We start from the raw sequence: 25,789 nt of genomic DNA on the forward strand, positions 1-25,789 counted from the left end.
GGCTAGTAAATTAAAGCCTTATTATTTATATTAAGGTAGGAGAAGATGTTGGATCTCTCTCACCACCGTTGGTAACTGCCACCGAACAAAGAGGTGGTCATTACTTCTTGGTGGTTTCCCTTTGATCTTGCAATCTTTTTAAGGAATGTTGAGAAGAGTATAGAGGGCTAGCACTAATTATTTTTGGGAGCACACTTTTATCATTGGTTTTTCCTCTGCGACATATACATTTGTATAATCTGCTAGAATCATCGATAATCACTGCTATTTATATATATCATACGTGTCCAACGATCCTGGAGCACGATATCATTAATAACATAGCACAATTTATGGGGAAAGCTCTGCTCGTTCACTACAGGAATCTAAAAGTATAGAGACAAGTTGTCCATCGAAGGAGGCGATTCAGTAATAGCACCTCAATAACTCCAAGCATGATTAATTGATCCCTCTTAGAACAATTCTGATTAACATAGTTTCAGTTCGATCTCCTCTAGAAAAGTGTAATATGCACGAATCTGAGTTTGTATTTGCAATAAGAATCTACTACTCTTTTGTATTCACTTTGCATTCTAGACAGATAGTAATTAAGTTGAATCAATTAGACAATGATAAACATCCGGGCACTCCCTTACCGTCTACATACCTTAGCTATGGTATGGCAGAGCGGTAGATATAGTCATGGCACAGAATAGATGTTGTATAGAAAACATGTACTCTGTCATACCTAGCTATGTACTTGTTGTCTTAATGATGTTATATATATGTGTATGTACATATGTACATATATATATGTTCATATCAATTTGATATCCGGTATATCTTGTAGAAATTCCCATTAGAAATTATACGCTTCTGTAATCCCTTGACATGCAGTAAGACTGCTTGATGGTTATAACTTGTCAAAGCAATTGTTTTAATCTTATCAGATGTTATTTTTACTTTTTAGAGCTCTAGGAAGAGTTCCATATGGTGGATTTTACACAAATTGAATGATTTACCAAGTCAAATATGCACGACACTCACTGCTTGAATTTAGAAAGCATGTTATGTCCCCAACTACCGTTAGCCAGAAATGATTGTTGAGTACCAATCTCATGTATAATATTTTACCCATGCAATGTAAGCCAATATTTTTCACCACTTAAAATAATGAAAATAAATTATTACAAAATCGAACCATAAAAGAGTTACACTTCTCAGGCTGCATATGATAAGTTACGTGCCATCCACATTGGTCTCGGAGCAGAAAATGTAATGACAAACTTGAAACTAACAATCTACGTCATCTGTGCTAGCGCAAGAAATATTCTTAATTTTGATCCTAGATCCTGAAATGTTACACTAATCGCCTCAATTGCTTTAAATGAAAAATATATAATTACAGAGAAAAACTCCACACAAACCAACATTGTGCATGTTACCTCACATGAAAGGGATCTTTATATATACAAAATAATAAATATGAAACAACAATGCAAAATAAAACCTTGCTAGACCGTTATAGGGAACGTCCTCAGCAATCCAACCCATATAGCAAAGAATAGATTTGGAATATGATCCTAGATCCTGAAATGTTACACTAATGGCCCCAATTGCTTTAAATGAAAGGTATGTAATTACAGAGAAAAACTCTACACAAACCAACATTGTGCATGTTACCTTGCATGAAAGGGATCTTTATAAATACAAAATAATAAACATGAAACAACAATGCAAAATAAAACATTCCTAGAACGTTATAGGGAATGTCCTCAGCAAAGAAAAGGAGCTGAGTCCACAGATATACCGAAAACAGTCGAAAGAATATAAAACTGAAACATATATCTAACACCAAAATAACTCTGCACCAGTTGGTTTACCCTTAGAGATTGTCTTTCAATTTATGCTGCTCCAAATTCAGAATTATTTACCGTTAGGGAAATAACTTCTCAAGAATATCATTTGAAAGAATGTGATTTGGATCTAAATCTGTCTGAGCCCTCTTGTACGCATCCACTGGAAACCTTTTTTTAATTCGTTCACGCAGCCAAGAAAGTTCTTCATCATTATCTGGAATCTAAAGTACAACAAATTGATCACACATAAGTGACAAGGTTCAGAAATACTGTTCAGGATACTATTTCTTCAAGAAAAAATATTAACATTTCACATGACATGGTTTTAAAATGCCTTACTTCTATTTTTGCCCAATGTTCATAAGCAGAATATTTATCCCATAACTGTTTCTGTGTAGCGTGTCTATACTTAAAGAATTCGCTTGTTATTGCTTTCCGCTGGTTGGAATCCATGGTCGGCATGTACATGATTATTCCAACCTGGACCACCGTAAAAATATTAATCAAATTTGAACTCTATTTTGCATATAGAATTTTTAATGAATAAAAAACACAATTGCAGAAACTGCAATGTACTCACCTGTACCCATCAGAAATAATTGTGTTATTTATACACAGTAATTCTTAGATCTAGCAGAAAATCAAATGAAAGTTATCAATTCAATATTTTTATTAATTACCCAAGAAAACAAAGCATCTGGAACTGAGGATGAAGCTGGGCTCATTAAACTTCTGCTGCAAGCTGTCCATCGCTGCTCAATGGGAGCAGGTGCTGGTATCTTCTCATTTTTTATCAACTTAATAGCCTCTTCCACATAATTGATGTCTTTAAAATTTGGACTTATCAATGTGCCAACAGGAAAGCAAACCTCAGAAACCCATTGTTGTCCACCACAGTCAAAACCCAAGATTTCATCACTCCACCCAACTCTATATCCTTCAGACTTCTTCCAATATTCAGCCTCCGCTACGTTTACTTTTGTGACATGATCTTTGTTCAAGGGATTCAATGAAAGAAGCTTGTCTCGAAGTTCTGTAAAAGAAAGTTCATTAATGTTGATCTCTGTGCTATATGAGACTTGGACACCTGATTTATTATCATGGTTTTCCACAGTGCTTGTTTCTTCAATCCTACATCCATTTCATGCAACAAAACCATCACTATGTCTACTACAAAACAAAACCAAATTTATTATGCAAAAAGCAGCTCCTCTTTTCTAATTCTGCCAAATGAATGTGAGTGTGACCTTCAAAATCAAGCATATTGACAGAATAGCATCAAAGTAAGCGAGTATGACTACACAATTCTTTACCTGTGTTTGCTTTCAAGTTCTTTGTATAAGTCACGGAGATGCTTAAGAGCCTCATCCTTTCCATATTTTGCAGAAAACCTAGGAGGATCTTTTCCATCAGGAAGAGGATTACACTGCACAACAACTATGGTGTCTGCGTAAGGAATCCACATGTATCTTAGATGCTTATTCTCTGCTAGCCATTTCCTGCAAGCAACCATGACAGCAGATACTGAGCTGCTTTTGTAAAGGACTGCCTTTGGAACATTGCTATTAGTAGGAGGACTGTAAATTGAGAATCTACATAATCACAAAGGATTTTATTAATGAGCAAAATATTTGCAGCATCCTTGTTCATTACTGCAATCTCATCACAAAAAGGAAAGAATATTAAATGAATAGAGAGTATTAAATGTTTGATCAATTCCAAAATTTGAAAATTACAAACTTGAAACAATAAATACTAAGAAAATATATAATCTGTCTCACTTATTGGCTGAAACTGCAATGAAATCGTTTTCAATGATACCATATATAAAGCATTCTCCAGTCTGCAATCTAATATAGTTATATATATTATTCTATAACCATCCTTGACTCTAAATACAAATAAAAAAATTATAGGATGAATCAATTCAAATTCTCAATTTTACAGACATTCTTACCCAAATAATTCATACATATGATGTGAGCACCCTTCAATCGAACTACAAATTAAAAAATGTACAGAGAATTACAATATCAAACCCCTAGCAGAACAAAAGCGCAAATTCCCAGTTTACAGGCATGCTCACCCATAAGCTTGGACCTCTAATATGTCCAAATAAAGGATAAGCCCCAGTTAGATGGAGATGAACTCAAGAAGAGTACAACTAATACCCTTAACAAACTTGTACAATTAATAATATTGTTGCTTTGCATCACTTCATGCCAATGTATGATTAAAACATAATCTGAACAAAACCTTGATGGAGAATGGTTTCCTTGCAAGTAAAATCATATGCACCACTTACGAAGAGCCCTATGTATTTGAATAGTAAATTGAAAATTCATTATCCCACAATTACAACAGTTGTAACAGACTGGCATAATTAAGTTAATCTCTTGGGCCTCATGGTTTACTGAACATATTTTATCAAGAAGAAACAACAGATATAATTAAATCTAAGTTACTGGGATATAATTAGATATAAGTTATTTGGAGTTGAAGTGAAATCAAGAAGAAACAAACAGATGTTAGTCCACATCAATACCACATGATTCATGCATGTCCCAAACTTTCTCTAGACGGGCAACCAAAAGGATACGCTGTTGTATCAACACTTCAACTTTCTCCATTGCTATCAACAGATATGGAAATGTTTAAAATCAGCAAGGGAATCAAGACAATACAGCAGTGAAAGAAGCTCTTCTCTGAACTTTTGGAATCTATTGGAAACAAAAGTTTCACAAATTGCCTGCAGTGAGGGAAGGATTAAATTTTAAAATATACAGTATCAATGTGTGGATGGCATTCTTAATGTTCTACTCTCCCATTACAAGAAATCAACCATCTTAAATTAAACACCACAATGCTACCAAAAAGCAATGGGCCAGCAAATAAATTACAATAATTCTACAGTGATTTTTGCTAATATAACCTATGGTAAGAACTGGGACATCCTCGATATTTTAAGATACAAAAAGAAATAATAACCATTGGCATATCTCAAGTTCCAAGTTCACTGGAAAGCCGCTAAGGACCTACTGGAAATGATTATTAGCAGATGGCAAACCAAGGTCAAAGAATGGACTATTAAATGGCTTTCATTTGAAGGCCAAGAGCATACATTTATAGAGCTGTCGTCCAAGCATTTCCGATCCACCACTTCTCTATAATCCACATCCTAATAGGTATTGAAGATAGATGCACCAAAATACCAAATAAATCTTACGTCAATGTATTTAACAAAGATTCACATATCTACTTGTGGTTAGGAAATCCATCACGAGAAGTAAAAAAATGGATGATTAAATACCAATAAGACTAAGAAAGTAAACATCTAACTTGTGATGTGGCTTGCTTAGAGACTAAAAGAGCACCCCATCTTTCGCAGGCTACTCATCAACAATGTGAAACAACTAATTAATCCTTTAGCTTATCTACTTATACCAATTTGCATTCTATAATATACCCTTCTTAAATCCATGTTAATTCCCGAAAATTTATTTCTTTACATTCTGACAATTTGTTTTGTTTTGCTTTTCAATTTTACAAATACAAACAACAAACTCTGCCAAACTGATTTTTTGGAATGAACAATTCATGACAGATACATTTATTTGAATAAATATTGTGAGTAATTGGCATTCATTAAATCATAATAATAATAAAGTAACATGAGGAACCTGATTTGTATGAAGGCGTTGGAGTGGCACTGAAGAGTGACAGTGAGCAGATCAAAGAAAACACAAAAAAAAAGTTTTGACCTTCAAGCTGACAGCTGGAATAGTTATGCTCAAAAGCTGCGCAGGCCTTAGCATTCTCATATCTTTTTTTAAACTTCAAAATGCCCCTATCTGCCACATCACCTAGCTCTAGCGGCTGCTCCTTTTCAACAATTTCCCTGATTTCTGTTGATCAATTTGTAGTGTGCTGGATCTGGAAAACATTTCTAAATTTTCATCCACCAAGTCTTCAGCAATTTCTGTGAATCACCTTGCAAACCACAATTTCCTTAATTGAGGGTGGTGGCACTTTATTTGCTTACAGAATTATTTCTTTCAAACTCCATGCCAATTTTCACTCCCCACATCCTCTATGAAACCCAATGCCACCTTAATTATTCAATCGCCTCCTTCCAAATATAGCCCTTTGCCCAAGCAGATCATGGACGCGTCTATTCTGGCTCCAAAACGACAGTACGGATTGACTAACACGCACGTTTTACACCGTCGATTTTGCAATTAACGGCTGTGATTGACTAACCTGTCCCTAACACGCTGTATGAAGGGTCTGTTTTGGAGCCAGAATAGACGCAGCTGCAGATCATGAAGTGTGTCTGGTCAACAGAAAGGTCAAACTTCCACCTGGTTGAAAATCCACATGGCCTATTTGTTTCCCTTTTTTTATAAGCTATCTTTTTTTTTCAATCTTTCTTGCTATCAGCATATTGAGTTGTGACCCCACATAAAATATTCCTTGACCATGAATAACCACTATTCAATGGCTCAGCACAAGGGGGCGATGCAAGATAAATAATAGGAGTATGGATTGAGATAACCAGTCAAAGAAATTATGTAAAGTCCTAAAATTTATTATTTGTCTGTATCTCTTAATGAATTTGAAACTGCAAACCTAGCAACACTTGGAAATAAAATCTCGAAGCTCAGAATACTGCAAACTCCACAAACCTGGAAAGCAATATATCAATTCAGCTCTGTCTATTACTCTTCAAACATTCAACAAAGAAGGTGATCCTTGATGGAACCACTCACAACAAAACGAGGGTTTTCATCCCTATTTTGAAATCTTGAGGTCACTATCAATCCTTGGATGGAACCACTCTGTTTAAGGCAAAGGTTTTTCGTCCTCAGCTTCACCTTTCAGATTTTCATCCTTTAGGAAACTATTGGAGTTTTCGTCCCACAAGTAGGGATTTGGCCACAAGCACAAATCTCAAAATGAGAAATTGTAAATCTTTAAAATACCCAATGGGTCTTCTTAGCCTCTTTTTAAAAACCCCTTGCAGAACTTTTTAGAATTCAAATTATTAAATCTTCTTTAAATAATTATCTTTTTAACTTCTTTTTCTTTTTTAAGGTAAGTGCTATCAGCTGTGGGGATAGCGCCCTATATTAATAAAAGAAAATAAATACATAATTATGTTGTCACATATCCAAAAATCTCTTCAACTAAGGAGAGAGCATAGCTACAAAAAGAGCCCGACTAGGAAAACCTTGGCAAATACACCCTAACCAACCCGAACACCAGAATCCTATTCCCTAATTCTATCTAATAAAGCGAAGGATATCCACCACTGCATCCCCTATGCTAAGGAGATTGTGAGTTGACCCCTCCGATAGCCACCAATCATCCGATTCCAGGAGCCTCCTGAAATTGTTGAGGTTGCCGCTCAACACACCAGCCTTGAAAGTGCACCAAGCCTCTCTCGCGAACCGGGCCATTCTTCTCTACTCTGCTCTGCGAGCCGCCTCTCCATTAGCCTCCTCTTCCTCTCAGTTGCCCAAGTCTGTCACCGATGCCATGCCCTCGTCCAGCTCCTCTCCCTTATCAGCCACCTCCTCTTTTTCTCCTTTTGCATCCATCTCCTCGACATCATCACCATCGGACTCCTCATGACCATTGCCCAACGAATCCTCTATGTTAGATGCGGAAGAAATGCTCTCTGCAGGCTCAAAATATAGCTTCAGGATGCTCTCCCTGACCCCTTCTCGCAGTTCAAAAATAGTATCCGCCACAGCATGGATATTCACCGGGTTAACAAATCCTTGCATCAAACCGACACCTTCCACCCATGACTCCAGGATATCCACTATGGGAGTGATTACCGCTCCATAGACAAGCCCATCACACCAATGACGCTCTAAGCTCAAAGAACAGTCCACCAGGGAGATAATTGCCCCACAGATTTCTTCCTCCAGCACAAACAAATTGAGACATTGTCGCTCCAAAGATTTTCTACAGTTAACACAACTCAGACACACAAAAGGTGGCATTTTGGCTATACAAACATGATATCCATCTCTATCCTGTCCCTCCTTAAATAGAATGCAGACTACTGGAACCATCCGAACTCTCATTCCAAAGAAATCTTATGGGATCCACGTGCTGCACTCTTACCTGCTATCACATACTGCGTTCTGCCAGAGGTGTGACTAACCTGTACCTATCACCGCCACTTTCTGTAGACTAGGACTCACGAGGAACCGAAACACAGTTTTGTTTTCCCTTTTATCATACAACTATGCCACCTATGGTCCAGTTCGCAAGAGGCAATAGCATCAGCCAATGTCTAGCCAATCCCCATATGATTCAAATCTGGGATCTCAGTCAGAATGGCTTCCAAAACTATTGTGCCTGCATCCTCTTTGTCGAATATGATTGTACCAAGATCCTTATCAATCCCAACATTGGCCAAAAGATCTGCCACCTTATTTCCCTCCCTAAATGTATGTTTGAATTCAAAAGAGTTAATGGATCCCAGAAGCTTATTAATATAAGGTATCCACTTACCTAGTTTCCAATTTAGAAAGCTAGATTTAGCGATACCGTTAATGATAATCTGTGAGTCTCCTTCAATGATGACTTTGTCATACCCTTTTCGAACACATAAGTCCAATCCAGCCGCCAATGCCCTTACCTTTGCTTCATTATTTGTGGCTAGGCCCAAACTCCCAAACAAGCCTCCCATCAATTGTCTCGAGGAATCTCTAATGACCGCACCAATACCTGAAATCCCAGGATTCCCTCTACTCGTTCCATCAAAATTCAGCTTCACCCAATCACATTGTGGAGGAATCCATCTAACTAGCTTCCTATTGGTTTTGGGAACTGGAGTGCACCCCAACCCCCAGTCCTTGAGCGACCAATTGCGTTCCATATCCCTGTCCCAACTGCAATACCTGAGTGATTTAGCTTTGGGAGGCTTGCCATTAATCACTTCTTCAATTGCCACCTTGATTTTGAAAATCATCTCCTCTGACGAAAGACAAGTTTCTCTGAAAATCCTCTTGTTCCTCTCCTTCCAGATGTGCCATACTAACAAAGCAGGGGTAATCAGCCACAATCCACTCCACTTCGAATGACTTGCTTTAGGCCACACAAGAAGGAAATCTTTAAGAAGCTCATTTTTGACCGAAAAGAACTACAATTTATCCACGAGCCAATCCCAGCATGCATCCGCAAAGGGACATTGAAAGAGTAAATGATTGGTTGTCTCTTCACTCCCTTTGCACATAACACACCAACTCGGTCCTGAAATCCCAATATGCTTCAATCTATCACCAATCAGAATTTTGCCATGAAGTGAAATCCACAGAAAAGCTCCAGCTTTAGGAAGACCAATGCTTTAGGAAGATAATAAGGCCACTTGCTTTCTCTCACTTTGTGACGTTGGATCTCATACCCCAATTTCACACTATGCTTACCCGATTTGGATGCACACCAAAATATGGTGTCCTCCTGTTCCAACTGCAAGACGCATCTGTTTTTTAGAAGATCTGCCAACTTCAAACACAGTCTTCTTTCTCCAATATCAATAGATTTCCACCCCAACACCCCACCATTACTCAAGCTGTCAACAACATAATCTTTAACAAAAAGACCAACCTTACTTTCGACCTCTTTGACCCATTCCTGTTCTACAAATAAGTCACCAAGCACCTGCTCACCTTCCCATGAGTCGCGCCAGAAAAAAGCCATCTAGCCATTGCCAATGCGCCAAGATATATGATCGGTAATGATGTTCCTACAGTCCCACAAGAAATTCCAAGTCGAGGAACCTCTAGTAGCATCGGCTATGGTAAGGATCCTATTCGGGTTCTCCATATCCAAATATTTCTTCCTAAAGAGTCTACACCACAACTTGTTCGGTTGTTCATACATTTTCCAAGTCAATTTCCCCCAATGCAAGGTTTTGAAGATCCATCTTCCTCAGCCTTGCTCCACCTTCATCCTTGAGAAGGCACATGGTATCCCAGTTGATTAGGGAAATCTTCCTCTGATCTTTGGCACCTTCCCACACAAATTTCTTGAGCAACCCATCCAACTTCCTCCCAGCCACATGCGGCATCTTGAAACAAGACATATTGTAGACCGAAATAGCCAAGATGACAGCTCTGAACATAGTCAAACGTCCCGCTTGCGAGAGCCATCTATTTTTCCACTTATCAGACTTCGACTGGCACGAATGGATCACATCTTCCCAAATATGGCTCTGCCTACAACTAGAGCTGATTCGAACCCCTAAGTATTTGATGGGGAACCCCCCAATTTTAAACTCCAAGAAGTTTGCAATTTTGGTTTGAAGAGGTTTGTTGGTGTTGAAGAAGAAGACATGCGATTTGTCCCTATTCATCGCCTGTCCCAAAGCTTGAGTGTAAATGTCCAAGACATTCTTGATTTCCATCGCTTCTTTCATGGTTGCTTCGCCAAACAAAATCGTGTCATCCGCGAATTGCAAATGCGTGATGGCCTCAAAATTTTCATGCACCCTGATGCCTTTCCAAAAACCTTCACTATTTCTCCTTTTAATGAAATTGCCCAACACCTCTGCCATTAGGACAAACAGAGAAGGGGAAAGAGGATCCCCTTGGCGCAGCCCATTTGTGGCCTCAAAGAACCCACAGACCGCTCCATTTACAATCATGGAAAAACTCACCGAAGAAATACAAAATTTAATGCAATCAATCCAATCTTTAGGAAAACCAAATTTATCAAGAACACAGACAAGAAAATCCCAAACCACCCTGTCGTAAGCTTTTGCAACGTCAACTTTAATGGTCATACCTTTTTGTTTGCCTTTCTGCATGGAATGCAGCACCTCTGCTACCAAAATGATACTGTCCGCTAACTCTCTACCAGGTGTGAATTAAATTAGGCATGATTTTCTTGAGCCTATTGGCCATAGATTTCGATATAATTTTGTTTATTGTGTTGCACAACGAGATAGGCTGAAAATCCGCCATGGTTAAACAATCTTCTTTCTTAGGAATCAACACAATCATGGTATGGTTCAATTCTCTAACAAATTTATGTTTTTTCCTGAAGTCTTCAACAATCAACCAAATGTCCCTTCCCATGAACTCCCAGCAGTTTTGAAACAAATCTGCAGTCATCCCATCCGGACCAGGGGCTTTGTTTGGGTGTAGTCCAAACGTCGCAGCCTTAACTTCTTCCATGGTGTAGGGAGCTACCAGCAATTCTGCATCCGAATTGGAAATCAGATTATTATTAATATTCGCATTGACAAGGTGCTCAAAATCAAAACCTCCCAAGTCAGCATTCCCTAGAACTCTTTGAAAATGATTAAGGGCAGTATGTTGAATCTCCTCGTCTAACATCTTCCAATGACCATTTTCATCCTTGATGGCATTAATCTTATTATGGATTCTTCTAGCTTTTGAAGATGCATGAAAAAATTTGGTGTTACGGTCGCCCTCTGAAATCCATAGCTCCCTAGACTTATCCCTCCAAAAAAATTCTCTTTTCAAAACTTCATTTTACTCCTTCAATTTGTTTTCAAGCAGAAATTCCTCCTTATTCATCCCGGCCAACATCACTTTTTGGTTTAACGCTTCAAGTTCTTCCTCTATTCTCAATTTTTCTGAAAAAATGTTTTTGAAGGTCGATTTATTCCAGGCCTTAATCTTATGCTTTAAAGACTGAAGTCTTTTAACAAATCTGAAACTAGGGGTGCCCACGAAAGTGTCTCCTTCCATCCACCACACCTTGAGTTTTTCTTTAAAACTAGGGTCACACCACCACATACTGAGGAATTTGAAGTATCTCCTCTGTTTGTGAGTCTCCTTCCCGATTGATAAAGAAATTGGTAAATGATCAAAGCCACACTGGGGAATAATGTAGGTTACCAATAACATGTCCCTTGACAACCACCATTCTCCAGCAAAAAACCTATCCAGTCAATCCGATATTTTAGAGAACTCCAACCTTCAGTTAGTCCAGGCAAATTTCCCGTTTTTCAGGATAATATCGAAAAGCTTATTGTGTTCAATGAAATCTTTGAAATCCTCCATCACTTTTGAGCATTTTCTGAGACCTCCTTCTTTCTCATCCACATCCAACAGAGCTTTGAAATCCCCTGCTATGATAGCTTTATCCTTCTCAACAAGAGATACTTGCATTGTAATTTCTCTCCAGACCTTCAATTTGTCTTCGGTCTTCGTCGGGCCATAAACATTAAAAATTGGGAACTATAAGTTTGTACAAATGCCTTTGATCTCACACGCCATCCAATTCTCATGGGAGGCAACGGGTATTGTTGTGACGTTTTCACACATCGCCCCATTGCAAATGGGGACCCCCTACTTTTTAGGCCCTCTCAGTCTTTTGGCTTGTGTTTTTGGGGTCTTTTCGTAGCAATCTCGTCAGTCTCTCTGCTTTGCAAGTGTTTGGGGGTCATATTGGTTAAGTCTACCTTTCGTTTGAGCAAATTCGGCTAAGTCTAGGACTCGTTTTGTGAATTTTAGGGTTTTTGCCTTCTGTCCTAGATTTTAGGGGTTTCTGTTAGGGTTTTGGGAAAACTGAACATACAACTGGAATCAGGACCTTTCAAGGGTCCTCCCAGTGAAATTTGAGCCCAAACAGAGCAACATTCTATTTTTAGAAAGTCCCTATTTTTTAGGGATTTTTCCGAGTCCCGGAATGTCATCATTTTGCCAAAAATCAAACTTAATATTTTTAGTAATTTCTATTTTTAGTAAGTTTCTATTTATAGTAAGTCATTACTACACCCTGTCTATGGGTCTAATGCTGACACTTTGAAGGTTTCTATTTTTGGAAAGTCAGTACTGGCAGGGTTAGTCAGACAAGGCGACAAGGATCAGGGGTTTGCAGATATTTCTAATTCCGGATAATCAGATAGCAGACAAGAGAAAGCCACAAATTGATCAAGTGCTGGAAGCCTATGCCTAAAATGGAAAGCTCAAAAATTCACCAAGGTTCAAGAAGTCATGCCAAAATGGAGGAGGCAAGGATAGATGGAAAATTCCATGAATCCATGGCATAGTGAAAATTCCGCCCAAGGATGCAATTGGGCGCCAAAATGAGTCAGGCAAGGATAGATGGAAAATTCCATGAATCCATGGCATAGTGAAAATTCCGCCCAAGGATGCAATTGGGCGCCAAAATGAGTCAGGCAAGGATAGATGGAAAATTCCATGAATCCATGGCATAGAGAAAATTCCGCCCAAGGATGCAATTGGGCGCCAAAATGAGTCAGGCAAGGATAGATGGAAAATTCCATGAATCCATTGCATAGTGAAAATTCTGCCCAAGGATGCAATTGGGTGCCAAAATGAGTCAGGCAAGGATAGATGGAAAATTCCATGAATCCATGGCATAGTGGAAATTGAGCCCAAGTATGCAGTTGGGCGCCAAAATGAGGAAGGCAAGGACAGATGGAAAAATCCATGAATCCGTGGCATAGTGGAAATTGCACCCAAGGATGCAGTTGGGCGCCAAAATGGGTCAGGCAAGGATAGATGGATAAATTTCATGAATCCTCCACATAGAGAAAATTCCACCCAAGCTAAAAGTTGAAAATTTGCCTAAGGCATAGCATCCAAGGAGTCAAAGAGGAATAAAAAGCAAAATTCCCCTTGAGCAAATTTTTTGAATTTGCTATTTTTAGACACCGAATCTCGACGAAGTGTGGAAAATTTTATAGATTCGGAATCGGGATGAAATTCCCCATCCAATGAACCTGACTCCTAAATTTTAGGAGGATCCCTAAAAAATAGGGATGTTGAAAAGAAGACATGGACAATTCACAAAACAATGAATTCCTTCTTCAGGAGGAATTTCCACCCCAGCCTTGTGGAGGGCGCCAAAATGAAGAGTGCATGGAGAAATAGGCAAATTGCAAGAGTCCTTGACCAAGGCATTTTAGCGCCCAAGTGAGAGATGGAGCGCCAGATAGAGGGATGCAAGGAATCCATGGAATTGAAAGAATTCCCCACCAAGTGTAAAATGCTGCCTAGGAACACAGCAGTGCGCTAAAATGATCTTCTCATGGACAGTGCACAAAGAGATGAATTCCTTCATCGGGGAAGAATTGCACCCAAGAAGAAGAAATTCCAAGAAAGGTGAAAAATTGAAGAAATTCCAGGAAAGGTGAAAAATTGACTAAGTGTTTGAAATTTCTTCCTTCAGGACATAGTTCTTGGAAATCATGAAAATTGGCTAAGGTATGAAGAATTTCCTTCCTCAGGTAAGGAACAAATTTCCTTCCAAAGAAGAATTCCTCCACAACAAGAAATCACACCCAAGGATGAATTGAAGATAAAATTTCTAAGGCAAGGAAGGAATCAGGGATGAACTAAACAAGAAATTTCCCCCCCCAGGGAAAAATTTGAAAAATCCATTTTCAGGGCTCAAATGACCTCCAAATTTAGAAATTTTTGAAGATAAGGATACGTGAGAGAATTCTCTCTCTCCTGGACCAAAACCCTAAAATTGTGGAAATTCCTAAAAAAATAGGAGATGGAGAATTGTTGAAAATCTCCTCCAGAGCAAGGAGAGTTCAAGAAACTTCAAGAAAAATTCTTCATGGATCAAATTCTTCTCTCCTGAAGTTTTCTCTCTCCAAGGTTTTCTCGCCAAGTGGCAACTGAGTCAATAGACGTTGAAATAATGAAGCATCTCTTTGCATGCAGCTGTCACATTTATGGCATTATGACAAATTCCTTCTGCATGCAACCGTCACATTCAGAAGATGATGGTGCATTTATGGCATCATGGGCGATTTTGCATGAGGGTACATTCATTGCATAGTGGGCACTTTTTGAATGTAATTAATTGTAATGGGATGGAATTAATTGCATATGGGCATGATGGGTTATTAATTGGAGATTCCCACCTTGTTGCATCTTGAGTGGAGAATCTTTTAGGGAAAACCCTAATTAGGGTTTGCATGTAATCATGGCTTGAGGCCTATATAAAGGGGTGACCCCCCTCATTTGTAAAAGGAGGGAGCTTTGCATGAAATTGTTGCGATAAGTTTTTGAGAAAATAATAGTGAAACATTGTTCTCTGATGGTGTCCACTTTAGTTATTTTTTTTTAAAACTTGCATGGTTTCACCTTCCTCACTTAGAGTAGAACTAGTATAGTGCTTTGATTTCAATGGAGAATGTAATGGTGTCTGATGAATTTCCATGGTTCATACTTTTTGCATCTTGCTAATTGTAAGTTGTAGTGTAAAGTTAGTTTGAGCCCCCTAAATTCGTGCTAAGTTTGATTGTGGATAGTCGTTTGGATTGCACCGTTTTGGGTATTCAAATGTACTTTCTCAATTTAAAAATCCTCTAGCATCCCCAGAAGATTGCATCGGTTCTTGCGGAGTTGTAGTTAAACTTGGCGAAGCAGAGCTTGGTTTATTTGGAATTTATCCACCAGAGCACTATTCATTGTTACCACTACCCTTAGGAGTAGATTTAGATCCTTCTAAACCCTTTCCCTTTTACTTTCAATCTATTTTAGTCCGTTCGAAGCAGCAGCATCGCAGTATTGTCATATCCGATGATGGAGTTCCAGCCACAACAAGGAAGTGAAAGAATGATGCAAACGTAAGGCCCCTTGGATTACCAGCAAACACATCAACCAAGTCACGTCCGTAGCATAAAGGAACCTTGGAGTCGATTGTTTGAACTTCTTGCAATCTTAGCATGCAATCGCACTTTGATCAAGAGAGAGTGAAGTGACCGTAAGGCAATTTTATTCTGTGTTCGACGTAGTCATAAAAAACACGTCAACAAGTACCACCTCGACAATTGTCGGATTCCACACCACACCTAGTCCACCAGCAAAGCCTATTGCATCTTGAAATAACCCATCCCATTTAGAACAAGAATTAATGAACTGCCCAGTTTTATCTCCACCAAGCTTGGTCTCTTGTAAAAGTAACACATCAAGATTGTGAATACTCAAAAAACGCTTGACCAAGCATTTCTTGTCAGGGGCCGATAAACCCCTGACATTCCAGGGGTTCTCCCTTGGCTTTCTTCATAAAATCCTATACACCGATGATGCCTTTTTCCCCTGCTCTCTCCTCTCTTTTCTGACGATTTCTCCTTCTACCTATAAAACCTTTGGCCTTCCCCAACAATGCATTAGCTGACTGACTGACACACCTTGGATCAATGTTTTCCAATTCATCTTCTTGAAAAAAAAAACATCATCCAAACCCTTTTCAAATTCAAATTCGGTATTTGAAAGTCCTCTGCACGAAGGGGTAATTCTCGGGGTATTTGGAACCGCATCATTCTCCCTTCTTGCATTAATATTCAATCTCGAACATTCATCACTATCACCTAGGACCAAGATCTTTTCTTCCTCTCTAGTTTCCTTCGAATTGCAGGACGCTGATATCAAAGAAGTCGAAGGGTTCATCTCTTGGTTATGAGTCTGACCAACCTCACCGGATCTCTTCCCTTCTTGATCCGTAACCGTTTTTTATGAGTTCTCCGACTTCGCCTCCAAAACTGAGTTGGCTTCTTGATGACATTCCTGGCCTTCCTCACAAACATCTTGCATGCCTCCAATCCATGAAACTTGCTCCCGCATCTGGGACATTGTTTAATCTCTTTTTCAATTTCCACTTGTTGGCGCCATTCCCCGCTTCAGGTTAAAAGAGTGATTGACACAGATATCCTTTTAACCGCTGCAATCCTCAAACGGGCAAATTTGCAGAGATCGTCCTCATCATCAAAATCTACTTCCAATAGAGTCCCCGGGGTTCTGCCAATCTTTTCCAGAATAAACTCACTCCAATATTCAATGGGTAAATTGTACAATCGAATCCATACCGGTGCAGGGTAAACAACCAACGGTAATGGATCAAAGTTCGGGGACCACGATTGCAGATAAATTACGTGATTATTTGCAAACCAATTCTCCTGGTTGATAATTCGATCTCTGTCTTCACCATCTTCAAATAAGACCACAAAGAAGCCTTTTGGGATGAATTTAATGACAGTCCGCAACCCCCAATTGCCTTCCACCCATTTTTTAATTTCTTTTCTTGACCAGTTCAGCCCAATAATCCTTGCAATGACTGTGTGCTTTTCCCAGAAGACCACATCCTCCTTCAATTCCTCTATAAAATCGATGCATATCTCCTCCGAGTTCAGCCTTTTCCCTCCAAGGCCAAGGCCGCCATTAATGTCTAACGGCTTTTGCGGAGCAGAATTTTAATTCTCTTTATCTTTTTAACTTCTTATAAGTGACTTCATAATATTTTACTTTTTGTCCCAGGTAAAGTCACTTTATAAAAATGAAATATTCAACTTACTAACACAATAAATTTAAATACAAGTTACCGGAAAAATATTTATTTAGACAACTTCATCTAATTTATTTATTTATTTCCTCTCCGAGCACCTGGGCCAAAAAAGGGGACATTACACATCCATACTTATCTTCTATTACAAAGTGTATCAAAGCACCCTTCTCTTAACCATCGGTATAAGTTGAAAATTGGAGCATGTAATACATCCAGATTTTGGGATGAGAGCTGGATTGGTCTGCTGCCCCTTGGACCCACACCCTGATGGCTGCCTCAACCATGAAAACCATTCAGTACACTTTACAAAAAGAAAGGATATATCATTGCTTTTGACCAAATCATAACTGCTGCAATTTGAAAAATGGTTGCAACAAGAACCTCCTTCCCTGAATACATCAACTTTAGTATCAATGTTAGTTTTTGTAAGCCAAAAGGATGAACCAATGGGTGCACCATGCAACTCACTAAGAATAAGGATAAAGTAGTAAAGAAGGGCACTAACTAGAGGAACCCATTGTTGCTTCTGCTTATGCTATCCTCACCCAACATCCCTTAGCTCTTGCCTTCAAATGCATAACTTTGTCATCCCTAAAAGCATGGCCTAAAATCAATCAGGATACTTCAGCATGGTAAAATCAGAAAAAGAGATCAAATAATAAAAACAAAGTTGAATCAGCCCATCACCATGCCCCAATTGTACATGCAAGAGTAAATCTATCGCCATCTCTTCGATATGTGATCACTTGCTAATAACATTTAAACTACTTTAGCTTCCAAATTTCAAAGGAGAAAGCTCTTAGAACAGCCTTTAATTACCAGATTACAACGATAATCAAAGGCAAAATTCAATACAAAAACTGTTCAAACTCCACGAGATTGTTCTGCATCATGCTCTGAAATATTTGACACAAATGCACCAAGAGGATCTATGAGAAATGCTTGTCCAAAGTTTCAAACAACAAATAAGTGGCCAAATAATTAGCAATCAATTTTTTATGATGGCCTGGATATACACCAGCTCTATATGATAATATATTCAATTCAACCAATATGTTAGACACAGAAGACCATGGGGGCAAGTCTTTGGCCCTAGGCCAAGTGTCCCAAACATTGTAGGGATGACAAGACAACGAAGAAATTTTCCACACTGTCCCAAGACCCAACAAGGCCATACTTGGGACACATCTACGAAGTGAAGGCATTCCTTTTGTCATTTTTGGGGGGTTGTAGGGGGGAGGGAACCCTAGCATACATAAGATAGCCAAGGGAACATCTAGGCATCCCTTGATCATCCTAAGGATATCAAGACATCCCCAACAGCCCAAAAAAATCAATTAAATTAAACATCTAGTCTTTGACATTCATTTTGCTATACAAAAGCAAGAACATAGTCAAGATTGGCATTGATATTTAGAAGAAAGGAATAGATCGTAGTTTAACTACTCACAAGTTTTTCCCAAGCCTTCTTGCTGAATTGTTGGCAAATTTGACCTTTGACTCACATGAGCACTTTCTCAAAACGGAAACTTGGACATGAAAAATACATAGAGAAAAATCATTTAGGAGTCTGGACAATGAAAAAACACAGTTTTTCTCCTAACAAGCCCTACATGCCCAAGGCAAAACATCACACCAGCATTTGAACATTATTGAGCAAATGGGGTGGCGTTTATGGTAAATTAAAGGAGCAAAATTCTGGAGTTTTTCCAATTTAGTTTTTACCTTTTTTCCTTTTTTTCCAAGCATGTAAAATCATTCTAGCATGCTAAATTATTTATAACATATAAATTTTACAATTTTAAATGCATTGAATCCAACTTCATAAATTTTGTTGTTGATTTGCACAAAATTTTTTGTGAATGAACTTGCTGTTTTGTTCCTGGACATAGGCTTTATACCTCACACCTATGATAGAAAAAAAATCATTAAATAAATTAATATTATTGCTATTCAATCACCGTATTACATTTGAAATGCATTTATATGATATTTTTTTTATTCTTCTTGTTCAAATCACTATTTTAAAAAAATATATTCTTTCAAAATGCTGCAAATTAGCATACAATGGCATCAAGCTCAAAATCAACAAGTGGAAGCCATCCGATTGGAAGCACACCCATTGTAACCCATTGGAAGCTATGACCCACTTAGAAATGTGTCGTACTATCAAGGAATATAATTTTTCTCTTATGCACAAAGAAGCTTTATGGAGCATCAATTACCTCCAATATCATATTGTAGGCATTCCTAACTGTGAAACCAAGCTGTTTGAAAATGCCACAAAACAAAGGCAAAAAGAGACATACAAGTTATATTTGCATTGTTATAAACTTATATGAGAAGATATTATAGAAGGCGTGAATGCAAGCAGCCATAGCAACAATCATTATTCCCAACTTGGCAAACAAAACAGAAGTAAACATGACAGATATTGTTGGCAAATCCAACTCAAACAAAGCCCAATAATTGGTTTTTGTCTAGAAACATACCTAAATGCAATGTCCCTACTTTGAAATAGAATTTAATAATAAATAATAATAAAATTAAAATAGAAAAAAATAAATTTAAAAATTAAAATTAAAATATAAAAGAATATAATTAAATATAATTAAAATTTGATTAAAATTCATGAAAGGTCAAAAGGCATGAAATGATAAGTTGACTCCCTCAAAGTGAGATATAAAAGGGAGAAGAGAAACTCATTTGGAGGGGGAAGAAAAGTGCAGATCTGATTTTGAAAGGTTATGTCCCTTTCAAAGGGCAGAAATAATGAAGAGTTGCACTCTTTCAAAAGGTGGTAATGGTGAAAGGGTGTGTCTCTTGCCAAAGGGCATGCATGATGAAGAGGTGTGACCTCTCCCTCACATTGAGAGATATAAAGGAAAGGAATCAAAGCATCCAATAACATCACCATGGATTGATAAGATCAGAACTTTTATTAAGTTACAGGCAGTAACATCTTTGTTCTTGGTGGTATGCATGGGGATGAGCTGAGAATGTATGCTTAATATATGAAACCTGATAATGTTCTTATGCAGAATTAATAGTGATATTAATATGGACTGCAATATGTCTGACAGTCATACTTAATTTCATATATATTCATAATACATAAGAAATTAGTATACTTATAGTCTAAATCATGTTATTACTGTCAGTATTTAAGATGGGAATGAGATGTTCCAAAGAGGGGCAGTCTAAATCCAAGCAATAGGTTAAGTCCCAAGATAGGGTGGGGATCAGTGACCCATAAGCCTTGAGGGTATGGACTCAAGATAGGTAAGGGCTTGGATCTGTAAACTTTGAGGGAACCTATTGTATTTGGTCTCTAAGCGCCTTTGTAACATACATAGACCCTTCTCCCTTAAAACTGAAGTAGTAGCAGGGTCTGATATCTATATTAAAAACTATGAATAATAAAATTAATCATCTAATGAGGAAAATAAATAAGAACTTCTTAATAACTAATTGAAAAATATCAATCAATTTTAGTATATTGAAATAGATCAAGTAGGGGGCATTACACTAAAGCACAATCTTCACTGCAAAGCACAAGGTGGAGCAAGAAGGTGCACAAGGAAACAGATAAAGTGTGTGCAATTTTTGGGTATTACAACTTTCACTTCAACATGGCAAAAAGCCCATACTCAAGAGTATTTGGTGACATCATTGACAGTTGTAGGGAAAGGATACAAGGCACCCTCTCAAAAAGAATAAAGTGGGACATTGCTCCAAGATGTTGTTGCAAACGAAAAGAGAATTGTGGAAGATCAAAAGAAAGTGGCGAAAATTGAGATGCACCATTCTTTTAGATGAGTGGACAAATGGAAGGAATTATGCCTTCATCCATTTTTTGGTGGCTTCAAACAGTGAGTTTTTTTCTTGAAGTTAATTGATGTCTCTAACATATTAAATAAATGCAAAATCTCAATCTAATGTTGAAGGAGATTGTCTTAGAGGTGGGCATAGAAAATGGCTTCAAACAGTGAGTTTTTTTCTTGAAGTTAATTGATGTCTCTAACATATTAAATAAATGCAAAATCTCAGTCTAATGTTGAAGGAGATTGTCTTAGAGGTGGGCATAGAAAATGTGGTGCAAGTTGTCAATGACAATGCAAAGGCATACGCAATGGATAATAGAATGTATGAAGAAAGGCATTCACCACTCTATTGAACCCCTTGTGCAGCCCATTGCATTAATTTTCTTTTGGAGGAGATAAGCAAAATTGATTGGATGAAACCCATTGTAGAAAATAGAAGAAGCATCACAAAATATATTTATAATCACCCTTGGGTTCTCAACTTGATGAAAAATAACACCAATGGGAAAGAGCGTGTGTGATTGAGTGTCAGAAGGTTTGCAGCTAATTTTTTAACATTGCAAAAAGCATTTGCAGCATTAGCATCCTTGAAGCAAATGTTTGTGAGCCAAACATGGTTAGACTCGACATATTCAAAGAATTTTGATGGGGAGAGGACCACAAACAGTATTTGATGATGCATTTGCAAAGGGACTACAAAGATTGTCAAATAGCTTCAAACTTCAATTTAAGTTTAAAATTAAATCTTTACTTTTCAAATATTTACTCCGATTGTAGCTTGTATTTGTAATTTTAATTTGTTTGTACTTTGTGAGTATCAAAGCCTTTGGTGAGGGTTTTATGCTTGGTGGATGGGGAGCAAAATCCAATGAGATACATTTATGAGGCCTTGGATAAGACCAAAGACACCATCCAAAACTATTACAAGGGAATGGAGGGAGATTTGTGATGACCCGAGCCAAATTTTGAACCAAATATTTTTGCAATTTTTTTCAAAGTTTAATGGATAGACATTTTGTCAACAATTTGAACGCAATCTCTCGTGAGGTTTTTCTGACTCTATGGGTTTCTGATTTTTCATGGTTTGGAAAGTATTTGCAATACATATTCATTTCTACCATTCATTTAGCTTAAACATTACACCAAGCAATGGCATTCAATGTCTATAAATGTATGACGGAAATAACATTAGAACTTAACAGTTTGCTGATACAATTACTAAAACATAGAAAAACTGGCTTTCTGATCTTTAATAGCAGATACAACATTACATGATTGATTATTCATTAAGTCACCAAGATTTTTGTCCACCTCATTGAATGTCACAATTTGTTGTTATGAGACAAGCAACCAGCCAGGAATCTCTCATGCCAAGTAATACTGTTTGCTATTTGCATAAATCAAACCCTCTAAATCTGCTGTTATGTTCCCTGCAATCCTCATGCCACACCTTGAGTAATGGCAACCATGCAAACCTCTTAAAATGCCATTAAACTGTTCCAAGTTGCAATGCTAGGCTAAAGAATTTTCACGCCCAGCAAGAAGTCTCATGATCCTTGGTCAAGCAAACCCTCATGCCCAGCAATGGTATACTTACGCACAACAGTAAGCAATCTTACACCCAGCCAAGAGGAACCTTACACAAACATTTCCAAACAACTTCACTCAACACATGATATCGAACAGCACAACCATAGCACATGAAAGTCTCAAACCCAAAATATTTACCATCAAATCTTCATAAAATGACTTCTCTCCTTTATGCCCTGATAATCATCTAAATGGCTTCCAAAATACCATCAATATGAAAACTTTATCCAAATATTGGAAAACAATAATCCAAAAAATTATCAAAACTTCAACCTGCAATGTAGGTATATCTTTCACACACCCAAAACATCAAAATCCAATCCAATAGATGCAATTGTGAATCCTATGTGAATCCACTACAGTTGACTGAAATGGGGTTTTCATCCACTCAACCAAATGCACAAGCTCTCAAAGCTCTCCAAGAAAATAACAAGTCAAGAATGAATTGCTCTTTGGTTCTTGACTCTTTTATATCTCATCTTTTGAGAGAATTAATTTATTTTCTTTTATTTCATATTCCCACTCATAAAGTGGCCCACTTTATAAATTTTCTATTGACATTAAAGTCACTTTATTGAAATAACCAAGGTTCAGCTTTTAATTGATTAAATATGAATAATTTTGAGAAGCTTAGGACTATTTAACATTTCATTAATTAATTATTCCCTTAAAATACCTGACTTATCCTACAAGAATAAAATAGACAAACGGTCTCTGATAAAAGACTCATTCGGAAGAAGGGGACATTACAGTCCTCCCTTCCCAAAGATTGCTTGTCCCCAAGCAATTTGAACTTGTATGCCAGCACCAAGATCCCAAATCAATCATATGAATGCTCCCCCACAAACTCCTAGCTGCACTCTAATACAAATGTAACTGACAAATCTATCATTCTTTCTTACCCTCTAAAGCAATCCAATAATCAGACAAATTCCTAGATCCCAAACCTTTGTATCGTCATATCCTGAAGGTGAAAGGATATGCATAATTCATCAAGTCACAATCTAAAAGCCAAAATTGTTAGTAAACATCTGAATTGTTTCTCTTGCACTGCCTCCCAAATGTGATTGGTGTTGGCAGCCATAACCATCCTTTTTAATAACAACTTACCAACACTTTCTTTTGATTCTTTGATGTCAATCTGAGCATAATTGCAGTTGTACAAGACTGAAACCACAACTCACGAACTGAGCTTTCCAAAATCAGCAATTTGAAAATTAGGATAGCAGCTGCAATACTGAAATATACTAAGAAGAATATGGATGAAGTAGGTGAAAACGACAAAAGAGAAATCTGAAATTTCTTTCCTTTCAATCATTAACTGAAAATTTCCCCATTCCAGATTTCAGTTGATTCGAGCTGTCAAAAGAATGGTCCAAAAGCTTACCTTCTTCTGTTGATGTTTGTTGTCCTCATTTCTGTTTTCTAAAATGATCGACCATTACATAAAAAATTTGTCAAAAAATGAAAATTTTACTCTATGGCATGCTTCCCGAGGCATAATTTCGCCTTATCCCTGGACAAGACTAATCCTTAGTCCATCCTTAAACCACATTTCAAATTTCATTGCATTCTGGGTCCATTTACTATGTTTTTCCTTCAATTTCGAGTTTTTTTCTCCCTGACTGCAGGTGGGAAATTTTCCTTAAGTTGCAAGTTTTATGTTTTTCCTTTGTTTTAATGTAGTAGGGAAATTTTTAGTTAATTATGTTGGATCTCAAATCAATAGATTGGATAGGTTCTAAGGAAATGCCAACTCCTATGCTCAAACCCTCCAATTGACTTGGCCAACTTATAGAGTGAACCTATTTGGTTACTAACTCTCTCACTTTAGGCTCTGCAGGATGTAATATCCCCACTTTGAAATAGAATTTAATAATAAATGATAATAATATCCCCACTTTGAAATAGAATTTAATAATAAATGATAACAATATCCCCACTTTGAAATAGAATTTAATAATAAATGATAATAATAAAATTAAAATATAAAATGATATAATTAAATATGATTAATAAAAAATTAATTAAGTTAATGAAAAGTCAAAAGACATGAAAGGAAAAGTTGTGACTCCCTCAACAATGATATATAAAAGGGAGAAGAAAACCTCATTTGAGAGGGGGGATAATTTGGTGATGAGAAGTGCAGATTTGATTTAAATAATAAGTGCAGATCTGATTATGAAAGGTTGAGTCCCTTTCAAATGGTAGAAATAATGAAGAGTTACACTCTTTCAAAGGGTGCTAATGGTGAAAGGGTATGTCTCTTGCCAAAGGGCATACATGATGAAGAGGTGTGACCTCTCCCTCAAATTGAGAGATAAAAAGGGAAGGAATCAAAAGCATCTAGTGACATCACCATTGATAAGATCAGAGCAGAATTGTTATCAAGTTACAGGAAGTAACATTTGTGTTCTTTATGGTATGCCTCCCAATCCACAGGCGACATCTACAGTGCGAACTCCAACCGCAGGCTACAATCTGCGTACAGGTGAGAGGGGTTAAGAAGTCTTAAGGTATATATGTGTGTGGACGTGTGTGCCACACACACACACATATATTAATGCATTTTTATGAATACATATATCTCTAATGATTACTTATATGAATGTAGCAATAAAGATAGGAATCTATGTAGAATATGTATGTATATTTAGGATCATTAAAAAGATTAAAGAATATGTAAATAAAGACGTAAATTATGGAATGGAAAACAGTAATGAATTATAAAATGTAATATTAATGTGATTATATGATGGAGGTTATAGGGAAGAAATTCCCTTAGCCTAATGGAGGGATTATGATAATCCCTGGTAGGTAGTATATACTGAATATCTATATGCATATATATGGCTTGGTTGACTAAGTTCATCCAAGAAGAGACGGATCTGGCCGATCCACTTTAAGGACTTGGATGATGGGATGCATCATCCAAGGCAAGGAATTGACATAGGGTCTTCCTTGGATGGCTTGGGTGTAAAAGGTTACACCTAAGACAGGAATCGAATTAACCTTCGATTTCCTGGAGGGATTGGATGTAAGAAATTGCATTCAAGATAGGAGTCGAATTAACCTTCGATTTCCTGGAGGGCTTGGATGTAAGAAATTACATTCAAGACAGGAGTCGAATTCACCTTCGACTTCCTAGAGGGCTTGGTACCAAGATGGGTTCCAAGAAGGCGAGCTTCACGGCCGCCTAAGGACATACTTTCGTATGGCAAT

At 37.6% G+C, this 25,789-nt stretch overlaps 1 protein-coding gene across 1 annotated transcript in view; it reads right to left on the reverse strand.

The window, feature by feature from the left end:
- Positions 1 to 1,567: 1,567 nt before the first annotated feature.
- LOC131062627 (L-galactono-1,4-lactone dehydrogenase 2, mitochondrial) overlaps positions 1,568 to 25,789 on the reverse strand; it is a 110,478-nt gene continuing 86,256 nt past the window's right edge. The window contains exons 3-6 of the mRNA XM_057996334.2: positions 3,152 to 3,337; positions 2,519 to 2,969; positions 2,178 to 2,318; positions 1,568 to 2,059 (exon numbers count right to left, since the gene is read on the reverse strand). Coding sequence (XP_057852317.2) covers positions 1,916 to 2,059; positions 2,178 to 2,318; positions 2,519 to 2,969; positions 3,152 to 3,337 — 922 coding nt within the window. The 3' untranslated portion in view covers positions 1,568 to 1,915. The remainder of the gene's footprint in view (positions 2,060 to 2,177; positions 2,319 to 2,518; positions 2,970 to 3,151; positions 3,338 to 25,789) is intronic.

The sequence above is a fragment of the Cryptomeria japonica genome, chromosome 6 (assembly GCF_030272615.1).
Source record: "Cryptomeria japonica chromosome 6, Sugi_1.0, whole genome shotgun sequence".
Lineage (NCBI taxonomy): Eukaryota > Viridiplantae > Streptophyta > Pinopsida > Cupressales > Cupressaceae > Cryptomeria > Cryptomeria japonica.